This window comes from Carassius carassius, chromosome 34, assembly GCF_963082965.1.
Source record: "Carassius carassius chromosome 34, fCarCar2.1, whole genome shotgun sequence".
NCBI classification, from domain to species: Eukaryota; Metazoa; Chordata; class Actinopteri; order Cypriniformes; family Cyprinidae; genus Carassius; species Carassius carassius.
The window spans coordinates 18,021,199-18,040,203 of record NC_081788.1 but is presented as its reverse complement, the minus strand read 5'-3'; the positions used below and the strand labels follow the sequence as shown (position 1 = coordinate 18,040,203).

Here is a 19,005-nt window from a genome sequence, read left to right as displayed (position 1 = left end):
CACGGCCGTCACTCGGGGGGGGAAGGACCGCAGCACTTGGGACGCGCCCGTCTCCATACCCTCCAGCAGATCTTATCTGCGAACCCAGCGAGTGCAGGCGCCACTCCGCCTCGGCGAAAGCGGGACCGACACCGCGAGGAACGCTGGCAAAGACTCCCCCTCGAGAGAGTCCTCCGGGATCGAAGCGTCCACACTGGCTTGTACCAGTGCAGGCCGTCGGCTCCCTAAAGAGCCGAAACAGCGTGCCTCAATCCCAGGCAGACCGCGCACAGACCGTGTATTCCCACTCGTGATGAACACACAATCTGAAACGCGATCTGGATTCGCCTTTCAGATGTCTCGTCTTAACTTTGCTCTTTGACTATTGCTCACTCTTTGAGGAGCTAATAGTGACAAACAACAATAAATAAGACTGACAAGACAGAATGACATGCACACACAGAGCGCTTGCTGAAATACGCGAAGCTGACGCCAGCTGCGCGGCACGTGCTTTTATAGCTTCCTGGTTGCTTACGTCACCCCGTCTGTGACGTCACGCTCGTCTATAAGACAGAATAGATATCATATTCAGAGTCGCTCACGCTAGACGCGTTCCCCAAAGCGCATTTGACGCAGCTCAAGTTCCTGAAGAGGAACTAAAAGTATACTAAAAGCTGGCATGACTGATAGCAAAAGCAAAGCTAAAACTAAAAGCAAACATGACTAATAGCAAAAGCTAAGAAGCATAGCTAAAAACTAAAAGCAGGCATGACTAATAGCAGAAGCATAGCTAAAAACTAAAAGCAAGATTTTATGGTGTCCTGAGAATTTAAACTGGCCTGTTGGCCACACCTCAAATGTTGTCTTGACCAATCAGATATTGTCTTGGCTCGTGGTATCATAAATCATATGTTATCTTATCAAGCATGTGGTCCGAATCTTCCCGCTCTTGCAGGGTCTAATTTTGGACATGATTCCTATAACAAGAATATGATACATTTGACAAATAACTGATGGTCAGAACTGTTTCAAGCTAACAGATTCAAACACATACATAGGAAACATGAATATGTATCCTTAAGCTATCCAATAGTTATTAAAAGACATACACAATAAGTGATTATAACATGATAGTCAAATGTGTGGGTTACACATAAGTGAATATGGAGTGACGCGATGGACTGATATTCATTTATAAGTCCTTTTGAGTTAATTTTTTGGTCCATATATATGTAGACAAAGATTTCTGTGGAGACCAGAGGTTCAAAGGCACCCCCCCCCCCCCCCCCCCTTAGGAATTTCAGTCTGGTTCTGCTAGGTGGGGGAAGTGTTTAAGGATATGGTGTATAACTCTCATGGGTTTACATGTGATGTCCAGCGTTGCATTTCAATTACGAACAACAAATTTGACAATCTCTTCTCCGAATTGAAATTGTCAATAATTGTTCTAGTGGTGTTAATGTTGAAATCTGTTCTGTGAAAAAGTTGGTTGGTTGGTTATCTTGCTTGGGACTTGTTGCACAGAATGTTTTATGACCTCCGGTTGCCTTACTGAAGAATTTGGCTCATGTTTCAACCACAGCCCTGATCGACTCTTTATTTTGTCTGGTTCGAGTCAGATCGGCTACACTCGTGTAGAGAGGAACTTAGTAAGTAAAAGAAATGAAAACAACGGAGATGAAAGCTCCCGAAGGAGCCATGAGAACGGCTGTTCTCTCAGCCCCCGTGCTGAGATCAACGGCGATAGAAGAGCGGACCAAGAGCGCGAAGAAGAGCAAGAAGAACAAACAGAAGACCGGGAGGAACTTCCTGGGTCAGTTCTTATGGCTTGACAGGTTCACACCTCTTTTTGCGTGAACAACCAATGAACGTCCGCGATCTGAAGCGGGAAAAACGTTCCTTTGTCTCTGGGGAACCACCCACTCTAATAAGTTATGGCTTATCAGATTTCAGCAGTGATATTCTAGTTCTAAGTTTCGTAATTCCAGATTAAAAATTTTTTACACACCTTTCCTATAGGTGGATAGTTTGGTCACAACATGACGATTTCACAGACACCAAAAATGACATATATAACTGATAGAAACACGACGTTACATTTATATGCAGAATTACACATATTTAAAGTTTGATTAACACACGATAAAATTGTAGATACTCCAATTTTTGATTATGGAAAACATCTAATGCACCAAAAAGCAATACTCAATACATTTAGAATACATTGAGAAAAGGTACCAGTTTAGAATACATTGAGAAAAGGTACCAGTGATCTGGCTTTGCTGTTCTGTCAGTTAGGTCATAAAGTTTTACGACCTGGTCAGGGGGGTAGGGTTACAGAATCATGACTCTTTGTGAGAACATTCATTCCAAAAACATTTCCAATTTACAAATCAGCAATTTATAATCCTCGCATAACAGGATTAACCACTTTATGCAACCCACAAACCTATTCAAAATACATATTATTAATGACTTGCATAAAGAGCGTAAAGAAAAGTGTGTTTGTCTGTGTGTGCTTATGTGTGTGTGTGTTGTGGAATGTGTTTCGTTTCTCCTTTGAGGCCGCTCACGTGACCGTGGAATTTCTCATCCAGAGTGTCGTAAATAATTTAAATCCAGCCAGGCTGGCGCAAGGCATTTAGTTTAGAGAGAGTTGGGTTTATATGCCTGAATTCAAAATCTACAAGCTTTGGGTTTGCATTGTTTTAGATTCAACGAACCGTGATTCATTAGTTCAGAACCAATGAATCGATGAACTGCATAGCCGTTGCAACACTGATGTTGTGACCAAAACAAATTGCTCACTCAGTCGCTGCATAGGGCAATTAGTAAAAATGCAATTAGCACTGGATTTGAAAGAGGCTTTGAGTGAAAAAAATCAGGGTAACAAGGTGGACCGTAGTCCTTTGCAATGCAATTTCCTGCATTACCCTTGAACTGAAGCATTCACACATGTGATCTGGCATCCGTACATGCATGCATGCAAGCACACACATGCACAGACACAGGGGTCTGGGGTGGCCCTCGGTAAGCACATGGAAGGAAATGTTTTCACTTACAGCACACTGGCCCAATTCATTGCTCTGTAATCCTCTAAGCAGTATTTGCATGCTTTGCCTCTCCACTTGTCTGTTTTCTCTTGAAGGAGCAGCCTTCTGGTTCTTTTTGTACTTTTTAGAGCTTGCTTTCCATCCAATTTTATGCAAATTTTTTTGTGATCCAAAAAAAGAAAGAAAATCATACAGGTTTAAAAAAGAAATGAAGGTAAATTGTGAGTGGGTATATTTTGAGTGAACTATTAAGAAAGAAAAGTATATATTTCTGTACTGTTGTTATGTACACACATACATTCTCAGATCAACCAATTTCATGTTCCTGCTTCAGCTATAACCACCTGAGCTGCTGAATTTGATTGCTCAGTGTTTATAGTTGTGCAAGCGTTTATATCTGTGAAATATTTCAGACGATCCACCATCTCTGCGCAGGGGCTCACTGTTCAGTTAACTTCATGCCAGGTGTTTGTTTGTACGAACCCGTTTGACTGTTCTTTTTGTGTCATTTTAAACACTGTACAAGGCACACATTGTATTCAGCTGTAAATAAGGAGGTCTCCGGCTCAGATCCAGAACACTTCACCTCATACTGATAACCTGTGTCATCTTCATCTTTACTCAAATTTGATCCACTCTAAACAGAATAACCAATGGTACTGATGTCGTCACTGTCCACTGCATTCTGGGATTAGCAAATGTTTAATAGATAGCACCAGAGCAAAACCAAGTTATGCTGGCGATACTGTATTTGGGTCCAAATGTAAAAATGGCAAATGAGATAAAAGAGTAACAGAAGATTAGAATAAAAATTATCATGCATTTGTCTTCAATGCATGCAGAGGGACAATATTTGTCTTCATGTTCTCATGATAATTTTATTAAACTTTATCACTCAATGGTTGATGTTAAGTGGATTTTGTGATGTTTCAGTGATGGTAAGGCTGCCAAAATCTCCTGCTCTGAGAAAAAAACTAAGTCCATGAAGAAGGAAAAGAAGGTTGTGTATGTGGATCCACCAGATGGCGGTTGGGGTTGGATGGTGGTTCTGCACTGTTTCCTGGTATGTAATGAATCCTACTGTTAGATACTGCAATTTTAAACTTCTGTGCTATGATAGAATTGAAGTGATCTGTATTGAGCTGAATCAGTTGAATCTGCTGGTGTCTTTTTCAGGTGAATGTGTTGGTAATGGGTACATTGAAGAGCTTTGGGATCTTCTTTGTGGCATTGCAGGATGAGTTTGGAGGCTCGTCAGAGAGCATCAGCTGGATTGGATCCATCATGTCTAGCCTCAGGCTCTCCGGAGGTACGGTCACCATAGCAACCATCTTTAATCCAATATGGTAGGTCATAAACCCAGTTTTGTTTGTGACCTATTAGGTCCGTTGGCCTCGGTGGCCTGTGCCAAGCTGGGCAACAGGGTTACCTCCATAGTGGGGGCACTTCTCGTCAGTGCCGGCTTTATCTCCAGCTTATTTGCCACCAATGTGATTTACCTTTACATTAGCATGGGGATAGTTGTTGGTGAGTTTCATTTTATTTTGAAGATAAAAGTATAGATATTAAGAGTAAAAAAATTAATCCATAAAACTTTGTTTTTTCCAGGTCTCGGGTTTGCTCTTCTTTATCAGGCCACATCTGTTGTAACAGTGACTTATTTCCGAAAGAGGCTTGCAACTGCATATTCTATTGGCCGCTCTGGCATGGGTTTGACCTTTGCCCTTGCTCCTTTCACTCAGCTGCTTTTGGATCATTATGCTTGGCAGGGTAATTGGCTTTCAGCTAAATTTTATTTCAAATCTGTAAGTAATATCAGTATACATATTTACCGTATTTTCCGGACTATAAGTCACACTTTTTTTCATAGTTTGGCTAGTCCTGCGACTTATATTCAGGTGTGACTTGTTTATCAAAATTAATTAGACATGAACCGAGAGAAATGAACAAAGAGAAAACATTACAGTCTACAGCCGCCAGAGGGCGCTCTATGCTGCTCAGTGCTCCTGTAGTCTACCACTTAGCAGCATAGAGCGCCCTCTCACGGCTGTAGACGGTAATGTTTTCTCTTTGTTCTTGGTTCTAAATAAATGCGACTTATACTCCAGTGCGACTTATATGTTTTTTCCCTCGTCATGACCTATTTTTGGACTGACGCGACTTTTATTCAGGTGGGACTTATAGTCCGAAAAATACAGTAACTGATATATTATTTAAATTTTTTCTTCTTTTATATAATTTTCCCTTGACAAATATGCATACCTTTGTTCAAAAGTTTGGTGTCTGTAAGATTTTTTCAAATGTTTTTGAAAGAAGTATTTTCTGCTTACCAAGGCTTAATTTATTTGATCAAAAACTTGCAAAATTTCATTGCAATTTAAAATAAAAAAAATTATTCAGTGATGGCAAAGCTGAATTTTCAGCAGACATCACTCCAGTCTTCAGTGTCACAAATGATCAGGTTTTATTCTAAAGAAACATTTCTTCTTCTTGTTATTATTATTAGTTGGTCATGGTTGTGCTGCTTAATGAAGTGTGGAAGTGTTTATAAAAAGTGTGCAAGTGATTTTCTGATGATACAGAAACTTTGAAGAACAACACTGAAATAGAAGTCATTTTAAAAACTGTGTCCTTGTTAAAAAAAGTATCCATTCCTTTGAAAAAAAAAGAAATTTTACTGACCGCAGACTTTTCAACGGCAGTATATATATATATGTTTTTTTCATGCTCATTTATACTTTTCATTTTATTGAAAATACATTAAAAAAAATAATGAAGCAGGTGTGTTAAAATATTATTATTGACACTGACTGATTTCTGTTCTGTCTTTAGGAGCTCTGTTGATTTTGGGAGGTCTCATGCTGAACCTGGTGGCTTCTGGGATGCTTTTGCGGCCCATTAACATTATACCTCCAACTCCAACACCCATGTCAAACTCCCCTCTTCATAAAGCTGGATCTGAGAAAGAAACTCTTAAGAATCATATGAATGGCAGCACATCTTTGTCCAATGGCACTTCCAAAATGGACAGCTCATCTCCCATTTACAGGGACACACTTATAATAGAGAACCCTGTTCATGAACAGAACACTCTTCCACATCTGGAACTCAAAAAGTCCATCCAGAATGGGATGAGCAGTACAGACGGCAACCAAATTAAAACTTCCCCCACGATGAATGGGGTTTCTCCTGTGGACTCATTTCTCGAGAACAACAAAACAGAAAAACTTCCTGAAAACCCACAAAAAGTGCTGGACTTCTCACTGTTGAAGAACCCTTTCTTTTGCATCTACACCTGGTCGCTGGTCTTCAGTCAGCTGGCATATTTTATACCTTACTTCCATTTGTCTGCAAGGGCCCGGAACCTGGGCATCGACCCTATGGATGCTTCCTTCATCATCTCTGTGGCTGGTGAGTCATATTACCTTTGATCAGCCTAAGTAACCCTAGAGTCTTGCTTTTCTGTTGTCATCTATTTTAAGTAATCAGTGCTTTTACAGAATTTATCTTAAATTAGCAAGGATATTATAGATAACAAGGTTATAAGATGATTTAATTTAAAAAGTTACCTATTGCAAAAAAGTCCTCTTGTCATTATGTTTGTTATTGCTGTTCTCAGGCTGCAACAGTTCAAATGTTCGTTTATAATGTGTAACAGTAGAGGAAATCAATAGGACATAAGCACTGCTGAGCTATGCTGTGGAAAATGGAGAGACAAAGGGCCATATAATGACAGTGCTAGCTAGTATGTCATTAGTGAAGCATTTTTTTTCTGGCTTCATCAGGGATGTATTCCAGGAAAGCCATAAAGCTATACTTGCTAGATGCACTACAAACATTGTGCTTTGCAGCAAGTTGTACCCTAATATGGGCTTTAAAGGGTTGATGCAAAAAGGCAGCCAACTATACATTAACCCTTGTGTATTTTTCAAATTCACTACCCTTTCGAGTTGTTCGGGATGAAAACATCCACTCAATTAAACTGCTGTAAAAATGTATCAGATTCATATATTTTTTTTTAATTTTCTTTGCATAAATCTGTTAATCAACCTCAGTCCTGATCAAAACTACCAAATGTTTTTTAAAAATCCAAGATTTTAACTCTTTAATTGCCAAGTTCATAAATGATGTCACTGATTTGGGGGGAAAAACACACAACATGACTTATTTTCAATATAAAAGTAATTGTGGCTGGATTTTTTTTCTTTTTATAACAGTCTTGGGCATGTCAAAGATTAGTAGCAACATTGGCTTTGATGCATTTTTAGTTTTTGTGCAACAAGATTTAATTTTTTTCTGCCTAATTTGTTGTTGGTGGCTGTTTTTGCCCCATTGACTTCCATTATAATGACATTTTTTGATTGCAAAGCCATGACACCATGTAATCATGCATTCTTGATTGTTTGTGGTTTTCCCTTTTGGGAAGAGGTAAAATTTGTTAATTTTATAGTTGATCACTAGGTGGGACCATTGACCCTTTAGATAGGCCTGTGCAAAAAAAAAAGGCTTAGTTTCTGGCTTGTATGTGGAGTTATATGGAGAATAACAGCAAATTATAGTGTTTGTGTGTGTGTGAGATTCTTGATTGTTGGTGGTTTTCCCTGTTGGGAAGAAGTAACATTTGTTATTTTTACAGTTGATCACTAGGTGGGACCATTAACCATTTAGATAGGCCTGTGCAAAAAAAGCTTAGTTTCTGACTTGTATATGAAGCTATATGGAGTATAACAGCATATTATATTGAGTGTGTGTGTGTGTGTGTGTGTGTGAGAAAGAGAGGGAGAGTGTTTGTGAGAGAGACCTTTGCGCACTTACCTTAATGTATTTCAGAAAATCCAAATGTACACCTCAGCTCTTAGAACTACATGGAGTAAACAAAAGTGTATTTATGCACCTGCTGCCTTTTAATGGTGGTGAAAGTATTCGGTTGTTAAGTGATGACGTAAGAAGCGCTGTTTCCGGGTCCAGGCCTCAACTCGCTTCACTTGAGAATATGACCTCAGCAGCCGTTTATTAGCACTGTTTATTCATATTGATAATTTAAGTTGAGATAAATTCAAATTCTGCTGTAAAGCAGCTCTAATTACAATAGTATAATTTTTTAGGTCAAGCCAGTTCTTAAAATTAAACAATGCCAGTTCAAGCCAGTTCTTAAAATAACAAATGTAGTTTACTCTCTAGTGTATGAACTTTATAAGATCATTTTGTCATCCAGCATCAGAGTCTGATAGCCCCTCCCATTCCGGTATGTAAAGAAAGTTGCAATAGTTGAGTGAACGAAGTGTCCAACTTTACACACTTTTTTTTTTTCTTGTTTATTAATTGAATCATCCGAATATTTGAAGTGCACAAGTTTCCAGTGTGAATATACTTGCAATATATAACTACAAAATGTCTTAAAATAGTGCATGAGTGCACAAACGGAGACGACCCTGCTGATCTCCTTTCCCAGACCCCCTCCACCTCTGTTTGAAAGCAGTTTTCACATCGGACAGGATGAGGAGGGAACTAAAACTCAGGCTCCTCGTGGCTTGTCGCTCACTGTCGGCAGGCCGAGGGAAGTCATTAAGCAACAGCCCAAGTAGCTGCCGTGAGGCTTGGTCAGAGGTGGGTAGAGTACCCAAAAACTGTACTCAAGTAAAAGTAAAAGTACTTCTAGAAATATTTACTCAAGTAAAAGTAAAAGTACTAGTCTTGAATAGTTACTTGAGTAAGAGTAAAAGAGTATTGGATAAAAAATCTACTCAAGTAGTTAGTTACTAGTTACTTTGGGTCATATATACTGAGCCTATTTTTATTTAGATATATAGATAAAATGTATGTAATGTATGTGTGTGTGTATAAATGTATATATTTCATCAGCCTTTACTCCAATTTATGTAATTTATTATAAAACCCTGTCTGTTTACTTAAGTAACAGACATAGGTGTCATGCCATAACATATTTTTAATATGACTGACTTTATATTAAATGTGAATTTAACATTGAAAGTTAATGTGATATAAATATTACTACTAATCTTTCATTGTTCAGAAAGAGAGCAAATAACATTTACATTATTAAAGATAATTTTCACAGACAGTCTAGATTTCAATCACTCTCAGAAACTCCCATTAAATCACTGAAACTGTTAACACTGTGAAATCAATATCTTAATTAAAGATTCGTACACACATCTGCACTTTGTTGTTTCTGCGAGAGAATTCGCCAGAAAGAGGTATTCAGTCAGTGAGCGAGTGAAGGAAGCACCGGCATTTTAGCGATGACTCATCTGAACACCTCTGATTGGCCAATGCTTTAATAAGCTCAAAAGAATCATGTGTGATTTGTTATAATGCGCAGCGCTGTATAAACGCATCTATCTCTGGCTCAGCGCCAGCAAGCGATCACAGATCTGAATTTAGCAGCTGATAATATGACTCGCTGAACGTACTTGCACCAGTGTGATTGTATTAAAATTAATAAAATCTTAATCGGCTATTTTTTGTCTTTTGGAAGCTGCATTCAACTTGACTCCCCTCTGTTATAAGCCACACACGTACAACAAACTAATGTCAGTGGTATCGTGTACTGTAATCGAATGTAGCCCAAGTTATTACCTGTTAAACAGTAGACAACACACGCAGTGTTCATCTAATAAGGATCTCCATCGCTAGCAAATAATAGCCTTTGCATATTTGCTTTCAATTCAGTGCAGTTCCAGCCACGTTTTCAACGCTCTTTCTGTTCTTAAACGTTACAACTCCGAGTGAGCCACTTCAGACGCTCAGCGCGTGCGGCAGGGAACTGAACGACTCATTCAAACTGATTCATGAACCAATTCACTCGTTTGCCAATTGGTTTGATCAAGCCTTTGAACAGAATTGACTCAAAAGAATGAATCATTCGCGAATGGGCATCGCTCATTGCCCAGAGAAAAGTAGACGGCGCGTTTGGAATAAACTGAAGCATTATAACATTTATTGCATTAAGATAAAGTAACGAGAGGAGCGTCGCCCACAGTAACGAAGTAAAAGTACAGATTTTTCCCCAAAAATTTACTCAAGTAAGAGTATAAAGTACCCATCTTTAAATATACTCCGAAAAGTATTCGTTACTCCAAAAAATTACTCAAGTAAATGTAACGAAGTAAATGTAACTCGTTACTACCCACCTCTGGGCTTGGTAGTTCAGTGGCTGACATTGTGTGGCGGGCCACAGAGGCAGCAATGTGGACAAAAGGGAGTGAGGAGACGAGCCAAACACACTTTGTGTTTTAATGAGCTGGTAGCAATCAGACATGCATTTAGGCCCCCTGTACCTCAGTGAGGGCCTATTATCCGTCTTTGATGTAGTGGGGACATTGCATTCGTCCAGTCCTTTTGTGACCAATGAGTAAAGTATAGAAAGACACAAACACCTGTCACATGCCCGATTACCCTAGTAAAAGTCCTCTATATGCTAAAGAGTTTTGTGGACTAAAAACCTCTGTTTAAAGACATTTGCTACTTTTTGTCACTGAGATTCTGTATTGAAGTTTCATTGAAAAAAGCATGACAGGAACAGCTGTGAAACTCCGTGTCCCTGCTGGGATTTAAACACACAAACAATGCTCAAAATGTCTTTGGGTCCAAGTGGGGCACACCAGGACGTCACCTTTAGTGGTGCACGGAGGCCAGCAAACATTGAGCAGCTGTTTTGTTTTATGTCTGGCCAGCAATAAATGACTCCACATGTGCATGAACTTCAGCATCAGTTCTAAAGTTTATGAGCTGGCCCCTTTGGTAGATCATGGCAACACCTCTGGGTTTTGTGTAAACATTCAGTATGTGATTTGACAGGTTATGAATGAATTACAGATTAAATAAGAACTCATATATAGGGTATTTATGTGCATTTTATGTTGGCCTATTCAGTAAACTGTGATAGCTTGCATGTCAGCAGAGAGTCTCACTTTGGATCTGTTGTGTATGTATGAACTTGCAATAGTGCTGCCTCAGGTCTTTTCCTAGACTGTTCAATAAAGCTCTGCAACACAAAGACACACAACTGCAACACAGACAACAGCAAAAACAAACCAGTACTGAACGCTTTGTAAAGTACACCACAAAATCTGTTGTCACAAAGTCTGTTATCATTACTTCTGTTCCTCTTCTGTCACTCTTTGAACTGAAAACAGATTGCGCCAGAGGCTTCAAGCAAAGTCAGTTAACTGAAAGTATGCTGTATGTATATGTAGTTGGAAAGTTAGGGGTCAGTAAGATTTTGTTTTTAAAAGAATTTCCTTATGCTCACCTAGACTGCATTTATTTGATTAAAAATACTGTAAAACATTCATATTGTGAAATAATACTATAATTTAAAACAACTGTTTTCTATTTGAATATATTTCAAAATCGAATTTATGATGATAAAGGTAAAAAGTTCAGCAGCAATTACTCCAGCCTTCAGTGTCACATGATCTTTCAGAATTCATTATAATATGCTGATTTGCTGCTAAATAAACATTTCTTATTTGTTTTTGCTGCTTAATATTTTTGTGAAAGTCAAGATACATTTTTTTGTATTTTTATTTTTATTGTATTTTTTAGGATGAATAGAAAGTTCAGTAGAACAGCATTTATTTGAAATCTTGTGTAACATTATAAAAGTCACTGTCACTAATGATCAATGTAATGTGTCCTTGCTAAATAGAAGTATTCATTACTTAAAATAAATGCTGAACAAAACCTCTCAATTCTCCATTTTGGGAGAAACAGAGGTGCAGCATTTTTAATGTGTGCAAGCATTGTAAGGAGATGTTGTAGTATGCATGATAGTGACTTACATTTTGGAAATTCTGTTTTTCACACAAAGCTAAAAAAAAAGGCTTTAAAGTAATATACTAAGACATTTAGATCACATTAATAAGGCTTTCATGGTGTATTTTTTTCTTATTTCCATGTTCAAAAGAGGTCAAACATGTTTGGAACAACATTATGAGATTGCAATACTGTATAAGGATGAAACCTTGGAAGAATGCTACACTAATTGGCCCATTTTCAGTCCATCAGTTCCACAGTTTTTCTGTCTCACAGGTATAACAGAGACGGTGGCCCAACTTGCATCTGGCTGGGTGACAGACAGGAATCTGGTTCACAAATATCACTACCATAAGGCCTACCTGATCCTGTGTGGTGTGGTCAATCTTCTCTCCCCTCTTGCCACCTCATACATCTTGCTCATGGTCTACGCTGTCTTCTTTGCCATCTTCTGTGGGGGGTACATGGCTCTTCTACTTCCTGTATTGGTGAGTACAGGCAGGACTGTTCATGTGCCATTGTCATTGCAACACATTCTTACATGCATTCTTCATAGCAGTGTTGCAACGGTTATGTATAAAGGTGTAGCTATAGATAATACACTATAATTTAGTTAAGTTTAAAATTGAAATGCAAGTTGTCTTTTTTTTAAGTTTTCTTTGGCACTTTCAGTGTTGGCAATGTTACCAGAAGCTTGAAAAGATGTCTTAGAGGAGTTATGAGCTCAGTTCTGTTCATTAAAAATATGTGTGTGGACCGGCAAGGTGGGGACATCCTAATGCAGTTTCCTTCACTCATATTATATGTGCTCATGGAAAGGTATTCTTTCTAGTTCTAAGTCAGTAAGTTTTTGTGCTGTAATACTGCAGAGGGCATTGTAAGGAGAGAGAGCTAGATTGACAGGCAGCACTGCAGTACACCCGTTCTTCTGGAATGAATCTTCTGTTTGATCTTTCAAATATTTTTACAACCAGAATCACTCATTACCTAAAAAGCCCCTGGGGGAAAAAGGATAGTTCAACCAAAAATACTGCAGATTCCATTGTCATGTACTCACCCTCAAGTTTTTTCAAACTTATATGAATGTGAATGTGAATTTCTTCTGCTGAAGGAAACCAAATTGGAGAATGTAGGCTACCAAACTGGTCTGAAATGTTATTGCTTGTCCAAATGTAATATGCAAATCAGCTGTTCTATTATGAGTAAATTTGATTGAGAAAGACTGTAGTACAGCGAATGGTTATATATATATATATATATATATATATATATGATGACTTATTAATAGATTTTATAAGAATATGGCATTTAAAAACTTTTTCTTTAATGATGAAGCCTCGTTCATACTCCATATCAAAGTTGGCTAACCAAAGTTCTATTTCTTCTTGCCTAGGAAGAGAAGCCATGATCTGACATATATTATCTGTCATAAATATAATTCATTTCCCTGTTTGTGTTTTCCAGGTTGACTTGGTGGGTTCTGAAAAGCTGAACAACTCGATGGGTTTTTCAATGTTCTTTGTGGGGCTTGGCTGTCTCACAGGTCCTCCTCTGGCAGGTATGTGGAGTTTGGATGAACTCCTTGACTACATCATAGAATCAATAAACATTAGAAGATTAATATGGTATTGATGTCTCACAAAAATAATCAGCAGTTTTGGAAAGACTTGGCTGAACGTGATAATGTTTAAGACAAGCTTGCTTCTGTGTGTGTGGCTTAAGGGACACTGAGATTGTACAGTAGTTTCATATTTCTGTTTATGTGAGTTACAGATGGAAGACATGTTAACTCATCTAGCTTATTTAGTTCTCCTAATATACAGTATATATGGCTTCTTTTTATTATAATGTATTGCTAAACAAATTCCATTTGTCGACTTTCAGGATTATAGAATAGATGTATTTATTTGCTGCAATTTATTAACAAAATCCAGTCATCAACACAAATACAGAATCTCCTTATGTGAAACTGTACTACAGCGAAGTACAGTTCTTGGAAATTCAAGTCATGTAGAGTGGCCTCTTCAGGAAGGCGAGTATAGACCTTGCCCTGAACTCTGTAACACAGTCATGCTAACACGAACCATCTTGTCAGGGCCCCCTTCCATAGTCCCCCGCCCCCAAAAATAATGAGCAGCCAGGGAAGCAAAACTGATTTTTCTATCCTACCCAAGACCCGGAGCAGCTTGTATAGTGAAAACAAACCATGGTTTTAAAAGCATATCCAGTCAGAAAACAGCTGTGGGGAGAATCTGGGGTGGAAAGTGAATAAAGTTTTCTCCATCAGTCCATCATCTTAAGCGTCAGGTTTTTTACTGACTGTTGTCAAGTATATCGTGCAAAGGAAAGACAACATGTAGAATGACTTTTATTCCATGTTTTCTTCATTGACCTCCATTCACTATTTTTAAACTTTCCATCTGTCAAGTTTAATATGCATGTAACCTTGCGTTTCATCCCAAAGGCTTCCTGTACGACTACACTCAGACCTACGACTGCTCCTTCTACCTGGCAGGAGTGTGTTATCTGTTATCATCAGTTTCTCTTTTCCTCGAGCCTCTGGCGAGGCGCTGGCAAGCCCGAAAGAAGCGGCTAGAGATGCTAAATGAAGAAATGATGTGGAGTAACGGCTGTTTCTGCCCGGCGCCTCAGAGGAATGGTGTTGTATAATAAAGGAATAAATTCAAAGCCATTTTACTTTCCACCATGTCATGTGGTTCACATTCTGAAGGCTGATCGGAAGAGGACCTAACCTGAACATTTGGTCGGGACCACAGCGTGGCAAGCAAATGAACGTTCATTTGAATGCAGAGAACAGGAAGTTAATGCTTTAATGCAAACTATTTTGTTAGTGGGTTCATTTGAATGGATTGTGTTGAATTGTTTTTATATAAATTAATATAAACAAATAGTAAGCTTCTCTCACCAACATATTTAATGGCATTCAGTTTAGCACAAGTACAAGAGTCTTTGTCACTACATAAGCTTTTATGTTACGGCACATGATGAATCGTGATCTTGCTACATTAGAAAGTTACTCAGATGCTTCCACCGATATGATGGTAATTTTGTATCACAAGACACATTTTACTCACCTAGGCAAATATACTAGTACTGAAATAAGAGTATTTTGTCAGATGGTGATGGGTCAATGCAATAAGCCTATTAAGACACTGTGAGCCTCCTTTTTGATACTTTAATGTGTGTTCATGTCTATAGATGTGTTTTCACAATGAAGCTCAGTACTGTGTAAAGGACTGCAGAAGGCCATTAATGGCTGTCATCAACATATTTTGTCATTGGTGCCTCATTTGGAAGACATTTTGGATGTCTCTCTCTCTCTCTCTCTCTAAATCAGCCACTTTCTCTCTCTTTAAATCAGTCACACTGTCATTTACTACTGACAACAACCAATATATTTTTTGGAACAAACCACTGTGTGAATACAAGTGAATATCCTTCTGATGCCAAGATTTAGAATAATTAGGTCAGCTGGCTTGTGGGTTTATGTGTAACTGTTCAAGAGGCCCAGACATTGAACATTTACACAGAGTGTTTCTCTAAAGCGCAAGTGCTTTTTTACTTCGTCTTTTTTATTTTAAGGTTTTGATTTTGGTGGTTAAACTACAGGGCACAGTTTGTCACCTCTGTTTGTACACAATGATTGTTATAAATATAGTATGACGCAAGCCAAAGATACAATGGAAATGTAATTTATCAATCTATGCATTTGAACACGTCCTGTGTCGATAGCAATCTAATGTTGTAGTTCTCCCTAGTAATATAGTTCTTTATGAGCTGTTGCCCTCTAGAGGCAAAACGATGTACTGCTACGGGAATGCTGTTTCAATGAACAGGCAGTTCATGTCCAATTATTTGCTTTTCATTAGGTAAAGACAAAGCATTTCCTAGAATGAGCAAAAAGCTCTTTTTTTCTTTGGGCAGCAAGCTTTTTTATCATTTAATTGTTTAATGAAAGCTGTTTTTTGTGGGGGGTTTTCTTTTATTTTTTTTTGGAGAAATGTGTTGGTGTTTTGGAAAAATTTCTATAAATAGTTTTGAACTCTAAATCTAGCCTTAAAGACAGTTATGGGTACACAATAACACTATTAATGTCAATGACGGGTTTCACCATCTTTACTGTACTGTTAGTGATTTTGTACTTGTGGAAAAATCTGTGATGCTAGCATGAAGGTTATTTTTTTAAATTGTTTTGTTGATATTGTTCACAGACTGTGATTAAAGAAACCTTTTGACATCCACTGGGTTTTCTTTAAAACATTTGTTAATCACTGGGAGATTTTATGTAAATTATAAGAAAAATATAAAATAAAATAGTTTATCTGCAAATAGTTAATATAATCTTTGAAACGGCACTGTCTGAAATCCATTTACCATTGATTGATCATTATTATTATAAGTATATTAAAAAATTATGCATTTTCCTATAAATAGTTGTTGTCATTTTAAATATATCATAAAAATATTGCACAGTGGTGTAACAGATATCTTTATTAAGAACACTGGGTGTAGCACATGACAATGGTAAGCATTATATTTACATTCTTAATGCATCATTCCAAGACATTCCTCAAATACAAAAATACTGATTGTATTACGAGAAATCATAAGCATCTATTAGTATTAATATAACCCTGCTTAATTCTAAAATATTTCAACCAAAATTACTGCTTAGCTTAAAAATGAGCTGGTACTTACAGAAATGTTTGCCAAGAGGAGATACTGCACTATTTTCATGTTTAATTTACTGATGAATAGATGTCCACAGTGCAACACTGATGTTCTGTGGACACAGCATCACATAAAAATATGTGTAGAAAATCTCATTAATCACATGCATTATAAAGAATAATTAAATATGCTTGTTCAGTTGTAGGTAACAAAGGCTTTTAATCAATAACAAACCGTCTTAGTTTCATCTGAAGACGACGGTGCATTCATTACTCAGCAGATACTCAGAACTGTCCACCTGAAATAGATTCCAAACAGAAAATTGGTTAAAAAAAAATTGTAAAGCATATATTATATTCTCACTATAGTGGCCGTTAGTGTTAAAATATCAATTTGACATCAAACATTACTAAAGACTTGATTAAGATTCTGTAACATTATTTTAAATTGAGTTTGGACAGCATATTCCAGTGGTAATTGGGTGAAAATAGGAAATTAATCCCACACTGAAATTGGTTTAATGTATATGTAGGCTGATTAATGTTTAATTTATTTCAAATCAATGTCATGTCAAGTTTTGATGTTTGATTTGCATATTAGACCTGTTTTTTATGTCAATTTTGATGTCAATTTGATGTGTTTTCAACATCAGTTGCCCACTGAGAATGATTGTCATACATAACAGTACAGGTATACGCTCACAATTAACTCTGCACAGCAAAGTCTGACTGCATTCAGTTTGTGCATTTACCTTGAGTTTCCAATCAACATTCATGCATTCATTCATTCCTAGTAAGATCAGAGGGCAGAAAGCCTATTGTGAGGCCTAAAATAGCTTATAGTCATCATGTGGTAGCTTGTGCAGAGAACTAAGCTGCAACCAGGAACAATGAGCTAATGTTTTGGACTGACAGACTTAATATGCTCTTTTCATTACTTGGAAAAGTGCGAAGGGAACAGTGGCTGAACTACACAAAGAAATTATGTAAATGAGGCCAGAGGACAGGCTTGAATATTGCCATGGAGATCTACGGTTACCAAGTTACCAGGCCCATTCCAAAGCATCTGAAGACAAGCAAGTCAGTCAGAACTGTGGTAAAGATACAGGAGGAAACATTAGAGACCGAGACAGCTGCTTATTATTATCATCACTGACATCTTATTCTGACAACATGTGACTGAAAATGAAGTAGTAAAATGTTATAGAAATAAATGATCACAATTGTTTCCGTTATATGTGTTAATGAAAATGTTTTTTTAATGTTAGCCAGTGCCCAAAACTTTCTGCAGAGAACAGATTTTGGTCAAACTATGTGCGTCAAATCTGTACTCACAATGAAAGCGGTCTCATTTTAAAGACTGCGCTCTAATGAGGTCGCATTTGTCAGCAACATACGTCATCAAGGATGTCTCAATTCAGTAATTCTAAAAAAAGTAAAATTCTAAAATTAACTGTTCTTCCCCATGAGGCATGAATTATTGTAATTTTTCTTTTAATTTGGAATGCAATGGTTACTTTTCTGAAATGAGGCAGCCTCAGTGATGTACGTGGCTGATAAATGCGGCCTTCAGAAGATACACAGTATCAGTGTAAAAGAGGAAATTCTAACAGTCCTGTGAAGAGGTAAGAAAAAAAAAAGTAAAACAACCTTATGCAATCATAACTTTTGGACACCCATCATAATTTAAACTAAGAAATTCAACACACCCTCCCACAATAAGCTTCTGGTTGAGCCCGTCTATAATCAACGAGGTTTACTGCAAAGCTAAATGATCAGTTCTATGATTTTCTACAGTCATCTAATTTTTTTTTTTTTTCTGTTTCTTTCTGTCATTAGGACAAAATGCCAAGACAATTCAGTTGGAACCTAGGGGACCCTAACATGTTATGATCCAAATTAACATTAGAACTTAAAAGCGAATTAACTGTAAGGATTATAAGGCTGACTAAAATACTAAAAGTAAATGTAGTGAGGCTTTAATTGTAATGAAGAGCTCTACGACACTACACAGGCTCAAAGGAAGTGTGGGATAGCATTTAATTTTGTATGTAAATTGTAAATGTTGTTGCTTTAACTTAAGTATTTTATAACCAAAATTAAAATGAAAGAACACCTATCACCTTATTTTGAAGACCGTTAATTATTATTTTAAATTTGTGTTTTGGTTGTTTACTGTCATTAGAAGTGTTTGTATGATCTGAATGAAGCAGACAGCTGAACCCATTTGATGATTTAAGGGATACTACCAATTCATTTTTATATGTGAATAACAGGTTAATGGTTTATCTACATTTAAAAATACAACAAATGTAATATTCTCAATTTAAAATAGATTTTTGCCCATATATTTATATAATGGAAGAGAAAACTTTTTTCAACCGTGTTTCAAAATATCTTGTTAGAAAGTCGGAGGTTAAGAAGAACAGAGTAAAAAGATTATGAACATGACTTTCATTTTTGGGTGAACTGGTGCTTTAACATTTAATGTAACATGTTTA

The 19,005-nt window shown here is 37.3% G+C and overlaps 1 protein-coding gene across 2 annotated transcripts in view; it reads left to right on the top strand.

Annotated features, from left to right (window-relative positions):
• LOC132114590 (monocarboxylate transporter 5-like) overlaps positions 1-14,985 on the top strand; it is a 33,288-nt gene extending 18,303 nt beyond the window's left edge. For both annotated transcript variants that reach the window (XM_059522780.1, XM_059522779.1), the window contains exons 2-9: positions 3,966-4,095; positions 4,209-4,341; positions 4,416-4,559; positions 4,641-4,802; positions 5,865-6,443; positions 12,090-12,301; positions 13,278-13,371; positions 14,278-14,985. In XM_059522780.1, coding sequence (XP_059378763.1) covers positions 4,015-4,095; positions 4,209-4,341; positions 4,416-4,559; positions 4,641-4,802; positions 5,865-6,443; positions 12,090-12,301; positions 13,278-13,371; positions 14,278-14,483 — 1,611 coding nt within the window. In that variant the 5' untranslated portion in view covers positions 3,966-4,014 and the 3' untranslated portion in view covers positions 14,484-14,985. The remainder of the gene's footprint in view (positions 1-3,965; positions 4,096-4,208; positions 4,342-4,415; positions 4,560-4,640; positions 4,803-5,864; positions 6,444-12,089; positions 12,302-13,277; positions 13,372-14,277) is intronic.
• The last annotated feature ends 4,020 nt before the right edge of the window (positions 14,986-19,005 follow it).